The sequence below is a fragment of the Doryrhamphus excisus genome, chromosome 11 (genome assembly GCF_030265055.1).
Source record: "Doryrhamphus excisus isolate RoL2022-K1 chromosome 11, RoL_Dexc_1.0, whole genome shotgun sequence".
Lineage (NCBI taxonomy): Eukaryota > Metazoa > Chordata > Actinopteri > Syngnathiformes > Syngnathidae > Doryrhamphus > Doryrhamphus excisus.
This window is the reverse complement of record NC_080476.1, coordinates 9208117-9223937: the sequence shown is the minus strand read 5'-3', so window position 1 is coordinate 9223937 and position 15821 is coordinate 9208117. Positions and strand designations below refer to the sequence as shown.

Sequence of the window (15821 nt, the reverse complement as noted above, 5' to 3'; positions counted from 1 at the left end):
CTTCACACTAAAATGCCTTAAAAAATTGTAGGTTATTTCACTTGGACTTTGGGCTACAAATCATGTTGTTTTTTTTTTACTTTAGAGATACACAACAGCCCTCCTCCAAATAAATAGCATACCACGTGACTTTCAATCCTGCATTTGTGTCCGTTCTATTATTGTTTTTTTGCCAGTACATAAATGAACGGAAATAAAGGCTATAAGTTGAATAACCCGTAAATCATCTGTCAAAGGCTGTTCTCAAAAGATACATTATTACATGACACATTAGCCAAACATTCAGGTGCATGTTGAAACGGGAAAGGTTATAAACTCAGGCAAAAAAGTGGTGTGCTGTTTTCAAAATAAAAGACTATTTATTGACTTTCTTTTGATGGATCTGGTAGAAAAAAAGCACAGAATGTCATGTAATAATTTAAACACTGTATAAATAAAGTATCTCATGGCTAAAAAGACGACATTCCTGTCATGTTGTAACATCCAATTAACATTTGAGCCCATTTTCCTTTTTCTTGTTACATATCCACTGGCAGTCCTGATGGGCTTGCTAAAGACATGTCAACCACAAGCTCAACACTGCAGATGTTTAAAATAACAGTCTGGCTCACAATTACCAACTAGACCTTGACAAGATGATCAGAATAATAAACACTCAACAAATATATCAACACAACACTTTGGTTTTTAACAGCTAAAATGCACATTTTGTCGTGGACTTTTATTGTGGCCACGTCTAATCAGAATTGTGAATGTGTTGTGTACATAGAAAAAGTTTAACATCTTTGATTTCAGCTCATGAAAAATTGGAGCAAAAACAAAAGTGTTGCGTTCATATTCTTTTGTTGAGCATACCTGGAATGTGTATGGGAACTACTGTGTTTGTGCGTTGAAAGAGTGAAGGTTTAATCCACTTCTGTTAGGCCACAGGGTCTCCTGAATTCCTGTCCTCGCTCGTGAATCCACTTGTTTGACACTGGAAAAACAAGACAAATAGTAACGTGGTAATGAAAAACAAATTTTTTTCATTTTCCACGACGTACCAGGTGGTACAATCTGAAGTTCAACCAAAATTGGTGGACAAAACGCAGTACACCACAAAAGTCAAACAAAACTCACAACATTTACCTTTTAGTGGCTAACACTTTTTTGCTTTTTCTGATGCCACTCGGGGCAAAAGGTGTGATGATAACCATAGAACTATAAGTGGTACTACCATATAGGAACGAGTCTGGTTGCTCAGCACAACTCAAAATCCATCCAAACAAATTGTTGCATTTCTTAAGCTGTGTAACGGTCCATCCAAAGAGTATCAAATAATTCATAAATATATTGGTGACGACAGCAGTCAACAAAAACGTTGTCCTCTCAAACTCACCCCGCCATAATCTAAGCTCCCCTTTCATCTGGCATGCCCCAAAGTTCAATCCTTGGGCCTCTTTTTTTTCCCCACTCGCTACATGCTACCATAAGGAACAATAATCTGCAGTCCATTTCCATGCTGATGATGTAGACAATTTACAGCTCTTTGTACCGGTAATTCCGAGTGACAAGAACGCACTAGATCCAATTTAGGGCCTTTCACTCCTCTGAGTGCACAAACTTGAAAGTCAGTCACATTTTATTGGAGCTTACCCTGTTTGACGATGTTTAGGTTTTGGATCTTGTTAGGTGCAATACAATCAACTTTTAGCACAAGAGGCCCCCTTTAATAGTGCACACATGAAATACATGAGACTAGTAGAGAAACCTGAATGTATATTATTTATTTATCTGTTATGGTATCTAATGCAAACAATGCTGTCCAATGATTGGTCGACAAAGAATTGTCCAAGGATGCAGGGCATTACTACTACTACTACATTCAAAGACAAAGCTTTGTGTTATTATTGGTGATTAGTATGAACATTTCAGCTTCTGGTCTTTACTCTGTGCCTTCCTGCTAAATGTTTCTCATTTTTGCTGTTTTTTGGGGTGTAATTCTTGTCTTGGAGTTTTTACTGTATCCTCAATTTAGGCCTCCTGCACATTCAAAGCTTACATGAAGGAATTTAAAGAGAATTATGCCTGAGGATTTATAATATTCTATGACTAGTATTCATTTGGTTGGCATGTATTGTACTTGGCCACTATTATGGTGGAAATTAAGTTCAATGTTATGAATGGCGTGACATGCCATATGCAGTATAAGCATCATTATAGTGTTGAAACATTATAGAATGACTAATAACATGCCAAATAATGGTCTGCACATAAACCTTTCATTGCACAGTACCATGCGCAAGTGGACAGGAAAACATACCACAAGGCACATGAGACAGTATTTTAATGTTTTGTGGCTGAGAGCCAAGAAACCTTTCCAAGCTCCAGGCTAACTTTTTTCCCACTAGGAAGACAGAGGCACTGCAAGCAGAAACTTTAGGGGCACTCGCTAAAATCGACTTGCAAAGTAAATATTCTGATTTCCTCTCATTTTCACTGTATTACTGTGTGGAGTACAAGTTTGTCAGCAACAGAAAATTATTCAATAATTAAATAAAATGGGCAAATTAACTGCCAATTGCCAATTTCTGCAAAAAAAAATAATAAGGCACACCATGTTGGCAGGGCCAACCAAGCTACTGCCCTGCTGAGTAAGAGTATAAACTGAGTGTGCGGGTTTATGATAAGGCAGACCTCAAGTCTCAAGTTTAACTGTGTGACCAGTTAAAAGCATGTTGACAAGAGACGCACTTTGTCCCTTATTACTGTGAGAATGAAAAATATACTGTAAAATGTGGAGTCAATTGATGTCAGCGTGATTGCGCCCATTTCAATCGCATTGCATCAACTTTTATATATGATATTATTTTAACACATTTGAGAGTGCTATAAGAAAAAAATGTCCTCTTTATTATAAAATATATGATTAATGTTGACATATATATCATTTTTAATCCTATTGTAACACGTGTGTGTAGTAGATGAGTATAGAATCATCACAAAGAGATTTACAACCCTAATAAATGTACAGTATATTATGTGTATAGAATATATAATTTTTATGTCCCATTTTTCATGAGCTCAACTCAACGATGTCAAACTTTACGATATGTACACATTGCAGAGATAATGTAGCCAGCTCACAGACATGTCATATCAAGATGCTGATTAGACAGCATGATTACCGACACTTTAGGCTGACCTTTTATTAAGGCCAGCCTAGGGAATACCTGTGCTGTATTCATGCTGTCGAATCACCATCCTCAAAAGATCTAATCTCTTTCCTAGAATTACTTCACGTTACTGTATTGCCCATGGGAAGACTTGTTCTAAAATTCCAACTCCAATTCATTCAGTCAACCAGTATCACAGAACACGTTACACTTTCAACATTGTACTGCCTGTTCATATTCACAAAGCAATCACACAGTTTTTATTAAATTGGTAACATTCTTTTAGAACTCATGCTAGGACATCTTTACTCACCCCATTTACTTCCCACTAAGACAGGACAGGCTGCATGTCTGGTCCTGTAATCTCCTTCTCCACTTTTGAAAAGGTTATACCAAAACACCGCTGTCCCCTACGAGGCAATGAGACCAGTGCAAACATGACAAGAACATTCTGACAAAAATAATACTGTACATAATACCCAGATCTTAGATTACTGCATAGCATGAGGATGGTGAGAGCGACTTATTTGCAGTATGATCATGTCTGGGTGCTCTACAGGTATTCATAGCGTACCCGCTGAAAATACATGCACATCTGCAAACAAATTTACGATAAAGAGGTCCAAATTCTCTGACTACGAATCAATTAAACATACTGTAAAGTCTAAAACTACTAAAGAAGTAATCTTAAATGTGCATTTATCCCTGTCATTCATTATTTGTATGTAGTTTGAATTGTTTGCTCTGTGTAAAACTATGTATAATTGTAAAACGTGTTTTGTGTTAAGATGTTTGGCTTTCTGGAACAAAGTAATTGAATGTACATTATATGTTATGGGAAAAAAACGATTCAGTTCTGTTTTGGAGTCGGACCTTCTGGAATGAATTAATGATGCTGACCGAGTAAATAGACTTCTATAAGTATAGTCCATATAATGCTGTTTTGCAGTAATTCTCTTCATGAGTGTCTGTGTGACCTCCTTTTCTGGACCCTTGTTTCCCACTAAAATAGCCTAGTGGGTGTGATTTACAGGGAGCAATTATTCCCTTTATAGCCTCTGTTATGATTCTTTGAATCTGGTACTTTCGTATATTCTTATATATTTTATATTGTAAATGGAGTTGCTGCAATTGCATTGTACTAGCTGTAAAATGACAATAAAGGCCATTCTGATTCTGACTATGCCTAACAACAAGTGAGATTTTAGTTTATAAATAGACTATAAATACAATCAATAAAATGAAAATAGTACTAACAAATACAACTCTACAAAAAAATATAAATTCAATACGTATCTTATATTTTGTATATTTACATTGAATTTTTTATTAATTTATAATGAATTATGAATAAAATCATAATAAATGAATACAATTAATAATGAAATAAAAGATTAAAAAATTAAAATAAATACAGCATGTATTAGTTGTCATTTCAGTGCTATGGGCATATTTTAAATGTACTTTAAATGTAATTACATTTACAGTGCATTTCATTTTGTTCATAATCCTAAAGGCTTTACTGCCACCCTCTTATACACACACTCACATAAATCTAAGAAAGTTATTTGGATATTATTACCTTTTTGGGCCGGATTACAGCTCCAAAGTCAGGGAAGACCGTGGCGCCTCCTGCCTCCACATCACTCATCTAGAAAAAAACACACGCCCACATTCTTCAATGCATGTTTTATACAATAGTAATGTTAAGAACAATGCAGCAAATTTGCTTTGTGGCTCTTAAATGGAATTTCTGTCGTTTAATGTCATCTTAGCCAAATTGTCATTAGGTCATTAGAATTGGATATTATTTTGAAGATATTGGATGCATTCATTATATTGCTGAAGTGGCTCACTAATTACTAAAAGATGCGTTGTGATGATGTACCTCAATAACGGCAACAAAGCACATCATGCACCATGGCGAACAGTGAAGTGAACCCCAATCAAACATATTGGAATAAAATACAGTTCACTGTATGTTTATCAGCATGTTAAAAAGGGAGGTGGTCGACAAACTCGTCACAATAAGTACAGGAAGTGATTGACAGGATGGGGATGGTGTACTCCTTGACAATTTGACGTCTCAAAAGACTTACACATGATTTAGTTATGCGTATCAATTCTATCAAAGTCAATCAATTCAAGTCCAAGATTGAAGCAGAGTTTGGCCCGTGAAGCCAAAGACAGATGGAGCGTAGATTTCGGGGGACCAAACCGCCATAATTTTCCCCCTCAATCAACGGCGACCGGATGTACGTACTTACATAGTTCAAAAAAGTGGCCACACGATTTCCAGTGCCTAATCTTTTGAAAGCATCAGGCTCATCTTTCTACAAAGATAAAATTCAAAAGTAAAATACACGATGAAGACTGTCACACCCGTACTTACGTAATTTAGGAAGGTAGCAAGTCTATTTCCATCGACCTTGAGGTTGCTGTCAAAAGGACGCTGCAACAGATGTTTATAACTTTAACTTATCACCATGACTTGCAGTATAGGAGCCCGCCGCAAAGTGCAGCGACTACATTTCTCAAAACGAAAACTATAACTCCTAGATATGAAATGAAATCGCTTGTGTCATGACTAATGCATATACAGTAACATTACGCTATTTCAAACTTGATCAACATCAGATTCATCATGACGTTTTCATTGTATGACTTGCAATGATATTACAGTACATATTATAAAAACACATCTTTGTGGAGCCAGACAAACAGCTGCACAGATGCACAAAGTAGTACACGTAGCCAGATAATATGAACATCATGATGCCAGATACACACACACTCAACAGAAAGTACAAACATCCACTTACAACATTCAATTTCAGCATCATGCGCGCGCGTGCGCACACACCCACACACACACACACACACACACACACACAATGCCTTTCGACATGAACTCACCCTTGAAAAGTCAAAATGTGGCTCGTATTGTCCTCCAACTCCATAGTTAGCAACCTGGTCAGTCATTGAAAGAGGATATATCACAACAAACACACACAAAAAATGATTTTGCAGTTAGTAACAGTTCGACATAATGCACAGAATCATACTCTCGAGGATCGAACTCTCCGAGGAACAGGCTAAGTCATCAAAACTCGCATCCCCAAGAGTGGATCACATGAAAATAGATACTATTTCCATGTATTTGCACGTTACCTGGAGTAACTCAGCTGTGTCAACAGTTAGGCCTGTGATGTCTTGTATTCTCTGATTGACTCTGGGAATGACCGGGCCATCCTCTTCTTCTAACCATGCACTAGTATAATGCAGACATATGAAAGCACATAACGCATTTAGCAATCATGCATTCAAGCACTGGCCATTTCTATTATGAGGATTTGTGATCTGGGTTAACTTAAAGGAAATCCATTTTGAGACTTTCAACATAAGCAGTCAAAAATGGAAATTATTTGCCCTTGTGTTTGAATTCCCCACTTGCAACGTGCAGTAGGTGACAGCAAAGACTTGTGCATGACTTCATTAGTCACCTTTTTGATACTCTGTAGTTCGCTGTGGTCAACACTCCTGTTTTGGGGTCACGGACAGTTGCTCTGGCAAGCTTAACAAAAGAGAGGATGTCAGCATAAATGTTTCATGACATATGCAACACAATTTAGTTTCCATGCCTCACCCGAGGTTTGGCCAGTTCTTTAATCTTCTCGATTTCATAGTCTGAGAGAGCCTCCAGGTAGCGTACAATATGTGGACTGTCCCACTCGTCCTCTTCCTTCATGGGCTTCAGCAGCAAACGAGGGTTCCTCCTGCCATCATGGTAGCGGCAGAACAAACGGCTGCGCTTTGCTTCAGTCTGATAAAAAAAAAAAAGTAATTCATGTGTATGATTCTGTGATTAATTCAGCATATCTAAAAGCCATTTTTTTTGTTTAGTTCATCTGGTTTGTTTTGGGGTTTATTGCAGCGTGCTATATTTGGTTGACCGCTGTGTGCCGTATGGAGATGCTGTATATAACGTAGATGCGGATTTGACAGGACATGAGTTAGGGTGGTGGTTTTTTTCACTCACACACACACACACACACACACACAACCTTGCACCTCTTTCATACCCGCCTTTTATCCAGGTTACCACAACATTTTGCCATTCTAGACATAGAATTAGACAATCAGATTAGATACGACAGCTACTAAACGACAGCTCTAGTGTGTGTGTTACACCTACTCTTTGAGCATGAACCGATGACGCCTGCTCCGATGAGACGTGAAACGTCTTCTAAAACAACCTAATTTTGACAAATATGATAATGTAAACAGGCTGCACGCCGGAAGAGCGGTTTCCGCGCAGGCCTCACAGCGAGGAGACCCGAGTTCAATTCCATCTCTGTGTGGAGTTTGCATGTTCTCCCCGTGCATGCGTGGGGTTTTCTCAGGGTACTCCGGTTTCCTCCCACATTCCAAAAACATGCTAGGTTAATTGGTGACTCCAAATTGTCCATAGGTATGAATGTGAGTGTGAATGGTTGTTTGTCTATATGTGCCCTGTGATTGGCTGGCAACCAGTCCAGGGTGTACCCCGCCTCTCACCCAAAGACAGCTGGGATAGGCTCCAGCACCCCCGCGATGCTCGTGAGGATAAGCGGTAGAAAATGAATGAATGAAAGAATGTTTGCTGCATAGACCGTGTATGTGGTGGGATGAAATGTAATAAAAAGGGTGTGTTTTAGGGTGTGGCGTTTATTTACTCAGGTGAACGATAACCCCAGCAATTACTTGGTAAAGGGTGTCTATTAGATAAAAAACATGTTATCTATGGAAAACGACATAGAACAGCATCACTATTACTTCCTCCAGGAGAAGCAGGTCCTTTAATGTGAAAGGGGACAGTCTCATGACATTTTCAACATGTAAATGCTTACATTCTAATTTTTATAATTTATTTTTATATTTGTTTGTCCTTTTTGCTGCTCTTGGAATGGAAATCCTCCCCCCATGGTAGAAAAAAAGAAAGCTGCATGTATTTTTCTGCCTCACCATTTTGATGCCCTCCCCCCTGCAGAGAGCCTCATAGATTTCTCTCTCGGGCAGGTGGTCTTTAGGTCTGGTGTAAGTTCCCAGCTGGATGGGCTCCTCTGAAGCAGGCTGGGCGGGCTTCTTTTCCTCCTCGTTCTGCTGTTTGATCAGCAACCTCTCAAAGTATCGCAGGTTTCCTCCTGCCCTCTGGTGGCTAGGATCTGTCAGTACAAGTAAGTTTAGGGCTCCAATCACAGCAGTTGAATGTATCAATTTGCTTACATACCATCTATTGATAGCCACCTAAAAAAATGCATATTTTGCCTCTAAATGTTTCAGCAGCTGCCACCACAGCTTGACAATGGGACTAAATTAATACATTGAAACCACAAAGTGTACAAAGGATAGGGCACACCCTGTGGCTTTGCACTGCCCAAAATATAATTACAGTGAAAGTAGAGGGAGTGCCCCACACTAAACGATTGCAGGATACAAAAGGGGAAGCTAAATACAACAGCTCCTCTAAAATAGATGCTTAAGGTAATGTTATAGATCTACGCCATGTATGCAATGTCCATGTAGACTATTAGTTTACATTATAACCTTTGAACTCTTACCGATGGCCACCAGCCGGCGCGTCAGCTCAATGGCACGAGGCAGGTCTCCCATTTGGTAAACGGAATAGCTGAGGTAGTCCAAAATGTCTGCCTTGGAAACCACTACTTCCTCGCCAGCGTCCAGCTGTTTCAAAGACTGCTGCAACCACAGCACTGCGTGGTAATAGTCGGCGTCGTTATAAGCTGTCTTGCCCATGTCAAAACAGTCGTCCACCGACAGCATGGCATTGGAGTGCATACCTGAAGCAACAGATCACATGATAGCATGAGACTCCCTGATTCCTCTTGAACACCTGAGCCTTGAAAGGAATAATAAGTGAATAAAAATCACTAAAATGGGGGCGGCGGGGGTAGAGTCACCAAGTAACCTAACATGCATATTTTAGCGGCATAGAAAATAAATGAATGAATCTCTATACTGCTATTTTAAACCTCCAACTATTGAAAATGTTTGAATTGTTTAACTTACCAGGCAGCTTTCCTTTGGAAAAAGCCTCTGAATCAAGTCGGTATGTGTCCTGCAGACGCATCAGTGCCTTGGCTGCACCAGTCTCATCCTCATTATCAGGGAAGTACTGTCTGTGTGCTGTCATATTTGAAATGAACCCTGGATAAAGCAAGAGGAAACGTCTCAATTCATTCATTGCCATAAGCAAGACGTCACCAAAAGATAATTCTTGTGGGACTCCACAAGAGCAAGCATCTAAAGCAGAAGTCATATTTTGCAGTCAGCAACTTGACATTATAGATTATGTAGTGTAAATGAAGCATGTGTGTATACCCTATACCAGGGGTCAGCAACCTGTGGCTCCAGAGCCGCATGTGGCTCTTCAGCCTTTTTGTTGTGGCTCCCTTTGCAATGCTTGAATATTTTTTAACACCCGAGTGGGGAAAATACACGTCTTTGTAATGAGTTTAAAAAAAAAATCAAATTTTGTGTGTGACCATGAATGCATCCTGACTGATTTCTGGCAGAAACATGAAGGAAAATTAAGATAATTAAAAAAAAAACAGCTGCATGGGAACTTGTTTGCGGCAGAGCATCAGGTAAGTTTACAGTAGTTTACTGCTAGTTTACTAGCAAGAGTACTCTAACTCGTCGTTTGTTATCTGAACTACTTTGATAGCCCCAAATTCCCTCCAACGTTGTTTTAAACGTATGTTTTGCGGCTCCAGGGTATTTCTCTTTAGTGGGCTAGGGGGTAAAATAGCTCTTTTCATAGTAAAGGTTGCCGACCCCTGCCCTATACTGATCCCTACTCCCAATATTTGATGTGGCCCAGACTATCTCCAATGTCAATTGACTTTGCGACAAGAGGAAGAGGCTTCACTGTATTCATTTCATGAATCACTACATTGCTACAGTTTAATTTGCCTAAAATGCACCTATTAATCCTCTTCAACAAATCTGTTTATGAGGTTTACCCATTACTTTCCTTTTTTTGCCTTCTTGGACTGATATTGGCCACATATCGAGATTTAGACCCAAAATACACACTTGAGTTTTGCTTATCTGGCTTGTACAGACACAGATGCCGTGTAAATACAGCCACGCACACACACACACACACACCAAACATGGGCTAACGGTGAGATGAGCAACAGCTGCAACTCAAACATTACAGCTTTTGGTCCTCTCATTCATCTGGGGAGACGATTGCTCATCCTCCAATTGGCTCTGGATTTGATGCATATTGCTCACCATTCATGCTGCACATGTTGGCAAAAACAGGTTGATTTTGGAGGACTTAGAGAGAACAGACGCATCCTGTGTCGTGCTAACGTCATCAACGATTTGGTTAGAGTAGTAGGAAACAAAGCACACATGTACAGATGACAAGCAAGAAAATCTTGCTCCATGAGTAATTATTTTCTTACCATCTGAAGGGTTTTGCAGCACCAGGCTCTCCAGCTGTGACCACTCTGTGTTGAGTCTCTTCATGAACTTGTAGGCGTTCACCGGGTGAGCCAGGTAACCCTCTGGGTCGGACGTGGACACTCTGGTCTGGTCGTCCAGCTTCTTGGCCCAGCTTAAACCAGAGCAATAGCTTATTATTGATAGGAATAATAAGTAAGTAAAAAATAAAAATTACATAAAAAAATAAGTAGTCCCTGAGGAAGAGAAGAGAAGCTAACAAAGATGGATGACATGATGAGAAGTTTAAAATACATTTGTACAGGGCAGCCAGTTTGACATGTATCTGGCATACACATATACTGTCTGTAAAATAATGGACACTGCTGCACGACTACTATCTTTGTTTACACCACATTGCACAAAGAATGTACCACTTCCACACGGAATGGGAGGACAACTTTTTATTCACTCTGCATGCAGTGCAAATTAAGGTAATGTCATGTAAGCTAATGTCGCATTCATGGAACATTACTGACAACTAGTGACTAGTGTAGCATCCTACATATGACTTGTTTTAATATTTTTTGAGTAATAATAGTCAACCACAAAACAGCAATGATTAAAAAATTCATTTTTGACTGAGAAAGTGACGACGATGGACACCTGTATATCGTATGTGCCAGTTCTTGACATATTACTTTTAATGCATTAGAGTCAACATACTCTATGTGTTTTTTTTACATGTTATTTTAGTGATTTCTCTTGTTTTCACAACACAAAAATGTGGCCGCAAAAAGGAGCTGGATTCCAATATCACGTCCTGACCTGCCAGTACCAACTCATCATGATTGTCATCTTTGATTTGCCACGACAAAAGTATTAATGAATGGTGTACCTTTTGATCTCAGCCAGCTTGGACTCCTCTGCCTTGATGTACTCTCTCAGGGAGTGGACCAGTTCCTTCTCTGTGTATAGGAGGTCTGTCATTTGTCCTGCAAGCACACAAAAGATGGACATCTTTTAGGATCGGTTGGGATCTCAAAACAAAGTGCAGTGACCATAAGGTTTTGAGGCCATGTTTGCATGCGTCATAAACAAGCAGGCATCCAGTCATTGTGCAGAACACTTGTGCTGGAGCAGAGTAGTGGACAATTCCATGGGATTTTTCAACCATGATAAATTTACAGGGGTGGCCAGGGAAGAATAATAATAACCCGCTTTGCTTTCTGCATGTAAGAATCTTGGTAATGGAGCTGACCAGTCAAGTAGAAATACATTACTCAGTCCCTCCAGGATTTTGCTGGCTTTTTTGTCATTCTTGCAGTCTAATATACTTAATTTCAACAAATGATGTTGTGAGGCTTATTTTTTTCAACAATTATAAACAATCATAAAAGTGATGTCATCAATGGTTCCAGTGTTTTTGTAACCTTAGTCCCCAAAAGTACAGGCGATTTAACCAATCGAACAAAATATGCTTTTAGTGCAGAGTACATTTTTCGACATCAACAGTACTTTACCAGTCCCCCCAGAGTCTGATTTTTCTGTGTGTAGTTCTTTTGAGACCAAGCGTTGTGTGTGAAGTGATGACGCTCTACGAGTCGCAGTTAATATGGTATGTCTCACACAGGTACACTACACTTGAGTACCATTTTGTGGCTCAAATGTGACATTGATGATAGGACACAATGATATTTCAATGATAATTGTTATGTTTTTTATGGGTCGGTTTCATCATAAAATCCCGCAGGGTGACATTATTAGTGTCAGTGTTACCTTTTATTTACATATAAAGGATATCTTGGAGCCTACCTATGGAGGTGAAGATCTCTGCTTGGGTTATCCAGCAGCAGCAGCATAGCAGAGCCCAGGAGAAAAGACACAGGAACTTCTTCATTTTGTCTCATTCAAAAGCCTACAAAGACATCATAATCACATTATATACTGAATTAAAAATGTTGAACAATACTTTATACTCTCAGGGCATTTTGTTGATCGCAACTGGACTATTCAGGAGATGTTTTGCCTCTCATTTATAGACAAGATACAAGCTGCCGTGTGACTGCAGTAGTTAGGCCTGGTGCATTTTGAGCCGTTTCCAAAAAGTGTGGCACGTGTTTTCCAAAAAGATTAAGCATTGGTTATTCATGCATGGTGCGTTGTGGTTGCCTGTGTACACACATTGCACTGACTTGCCTGGGCAATGAATGCTTAACCAGCACCAGTGTTGCTAGAATGCACCACCACTGTTTCAAAAATGTATATTTTTTATAACCTACTAAAGTACTACCTCAAATCCAGATCTTCACCAGTCTTATTTTAACCTGCGTCAAACCAAAATGTAAAGATTAAAAAGAAGAAAAAGTCACCAAAACTTACCTAAACAAAGTGCATTCTTGCAAGTACTTTAGTATGCTTGATGAATTTCACTCAAGAGGTCTATACTCGCAATTCATGCAATAACTCCTCTCGTATTGTGCGTTTGCCTTTCTCAAACACTGAAACAACCAACTCACATTCCTGCAAAGAAGTCTGCAGGATTTTGGATCCTGACCCCAAAGTGGCCTTTATGACACATGTAAGAACAGGGTTGGATTTATGAGGTTGCAGGAGGAATACCAAGCAGCTGTATTCTTGGAAATGTGCTATTAAAGGTGGTTTTGTTGTCACTGTTGCTTGGGTTTTTAATGTGATTTTAATCTATCTGCATGTGTTTTTTTTTTCTTCTTGATAGTGTGGAATTTAAACTATCATCACTCTCCAAAATGATCACATGTAACTGGACTCTGTGATCCCAGTCTGGATCCAATGTGTTGTTTTTGGGAGTAGGAGGGTGTTTTACTCGAAGGGATTGTACTTTATTCTGCTGGATATCACAGAATAAAACGAGTAAAGTTAAGTGAAACAAGGTGTCATTGTTTCTTTACCCTATTTTAATGTTTGCTACATTTGGACAAAGTGTTTAGACTAAGTTCAAACTGACTATTCTGTGCTTGGTTTGTAAAGGAAAATCTTTTTAAGTTATAATATACAAGCTTAGGAGTCTTGTATATTAGGAGTCCTCTGCCCCTATGGTGACCCTGTGCTTACATAAATATGTCATACCATGCATTCATGTGGAGATGAACACCCACACACACTTTAAAGCACGCCAAACTGCTTTTAGTGGTTAGTAAACACTATGGATGATCATTAATAAAACTATCCCAGCTCTCATAATATCCACATCCTGTGGGAACATCTGTGACGACTTCTTTTGGGTGAATTTCTGATCACCCTATTGGCCAATTTGAAATTTAGATGCGGAATCTTGTTGCTATTGGCAGTAGGTTTTCAACTCTCACTCATTCACATATTATTCCGAGCAACAATCGTCCTCATAAGTGTTCAGATGTTACAGATATGTTATTTTGTTAACTTTATTAACATAATTTGAATATTTTGACCAACACATTGTCCAAAAATGTATCTCATCTGTACAGTTCTGTACTACCATTGCTCTGGATGACTTTATTACCAACAGGCTGTGAACAGGTGACAATCAAATGCCGTCTTTGTTAGTCTAGCTTGTGTTGTTTTACATTTAAATTAAAATTTCTGACTAAACAGTGTTTTAAAAAAATGTATGCACAATATCACATACATCACACCATATCTACAAGTGCATTACAATACATAATCTTTGAAATGCTTTGCACAATGTTCTAATTTATTGAGATGCATTTATTAGAGGCATTGAGAAACCTTTTTATTTGTATTTTTTCGAGTAACAAAGCCCACTGTGAGCATATTAAAATATTCACGTTATCATTAATGAAATTAGCTTGAAGCCCTATAAGCCCCGCCCCTCGTTACGTCACCACATAGTAGTTTGTAGACAGCCCAAAGCGACAGTTTTTTGATTTATTTTTTAAAAAAGGTAATTTTTGGTGACAGAACATACAATTGCGTTCTTATATTTAAAATGTATTACTGTGAAAAACTAAAACAACGTGTGTTGTTGTGATGTAATGTCGTTCAACTTTAGCACCTTTCCAATGCGCTAAACATTACAACATTGTTCCCGTTTTCGGCGTGTGAAGCGAATCAACATGTCGGATATAAACACGCAGGTGTATAAAGATAAAGATACATTTAAGTCCGTGTTGTTCGCCCATCTGGAACACATGTGCCGAACTCCCGTTCCCAGGCTTGTAAGCCGATGAGTTTGGACCCAGCTATAGGTACTCATGCCAGCATGTTCGAGAGACACGAGAATAGCCTTTCTGTCCGTGCAATAAATGCCAAGAGCGGCTACTGTCGCCATTTGCAGATAATACCCTACATGGTCTTACCTTCACCGCCTGGGGGTAGAAAAGTGGTGTCACGCTGTGCAATATGAATAGTTTGAGTCCAGGGTGAAGAGGACGGAGAAGGGGTGAAAGAGGGTGTCGCTGCCACGTACAGAACCTCCTGGAAGACGCACTACTATACATAATAGCAGCGCAACGACATCTTTGTCGGGATTTGTCTGTGTTGCATTTAAGTCTCCTCGTACATTTCAACGTCTGAGCTGCAATGGTATTTTGTGATGCATTGAACGTGCTTCTTGTCACTAGTTCGGTGTTGTTGTTGCTGTGTGACTGCTGAATTCTAATAGATATTTTCTTTAATTCCCCACATACCTTACAGTCTAAAACTCTAGTTCACTCTACTATAGGGATTACGGTAAAATGGTCCCATACAATCGGTCACGTTTACTGTGTGTACGTGTGTTACCATGGATTGTTCGCGATGAAACATTTTACATGACCTTAATTGAAACCATTTGTATTTTTAAAGGCTTCTTTCTTTTTTCTTCTTTCACATCTGTCTAGCATGTTTCGTGTGTAAAGTCTGCAATAAGATGGATGTATTTTTGTACATTCATTCATAAAGGTGTTGCATCACATACTTGCATCCAAGGCCTATATCAGTACTGTATATTACGATATCTAAAAATAATTGTCATTTGGACAATAAAAAAATACACAATATTACGTCTTTAAAAATTAACAACTTTTTTCTTTAATATTCCAATGTTATGCCACTAAAATTTTATTATTTTTCGTCATAATATAACTTTATGACTTTTTTGTCCTCTCATCAGTTTGGAACTTTTTAAATCTAACATTTTTGACTTAATTCATGTAAAATTACTGCTGAATTTTTCATTTTTGCTGGCATTCT

General features: G+C 38.8%; 1 protein-coding gene across 4 annotated transcripts; it reads right to left on the bottom strand.

The window, feature by feature from the left end:
• Nucleotides 1-334: 334 nt before the first annotated feature.
• On the bottom strand, nt 335-15102 carry p4ha2 (procollagen-proline, 2-oxoglutarate 4-dioxygenase (proline 4-hydroxylase), alpha polypeptide 2). Of its 4 annotated transcripts, none has more exons than XM_058086071.1 (16): nt 14948-15102; nt 12426-12528; nt 11509-11605; nt 10634-10785; nt 9225-9362; nt 8756-8995; nt 8160-8359; nt 6802-6978; nt 6659-6729; nt 6327-6426; nt 6072-6125; nt 5548-5607; nt 5423-5488; nt 4738-4806; nt 3469-3565; nt 335-976 (listed from the first exon to the last, which is right to left on the bottom strand). In XM_058086071.1, the coding sequence occupies exons 2-16, from the start codon at nt 12508-12510 to the stop codon at nt 906-908; spliced, it is 1677 nt and encodes a 558-aa protein (XP_057942054.1). In that variant the 5' UTR covers nt 12511-12528; nt 14948-15102; the 3' UTR covers nt 335-905. The 4 variants fall into 4 exon arrangements, with proteins under 4 accessions (XP_057942054.1, XP_057942055.1, XP_057942057.1 ...); XM_058086072.1 differs by having other exon boundaries at nt 5584-5607; XM_058086074.1 differs by lacking the exon at nt 5423-5488.
• Nucleotides 15103-15821: the final 719 nt, after the last annotated feature.

Bases quoted from the DNA above. Each gene is read 5' to 3' on its own strand.
- p4ha2 (XM_058086071.1), bottom strand. From the start codon at position 12,510: ATGAAGAAGTTCCTGTGTCTTTTCTCCTGGGCTCTGCTATGCTGCTGC. The intron at 6,427-6,658 runs GTGACTAATGAA...GCATTATACTAG, and splicing joins AACTACAGAGTATCAAAAAG to TGCATGGTTAGAAGAAGAGG. The intron at 3,566-4,737 runs GTAATAATATCC...ATTGCCTCGTAG, and splicing joins CTGTAATCCGGCCCAAAAAG to GGGACAGCGGTGTTTTGGTA.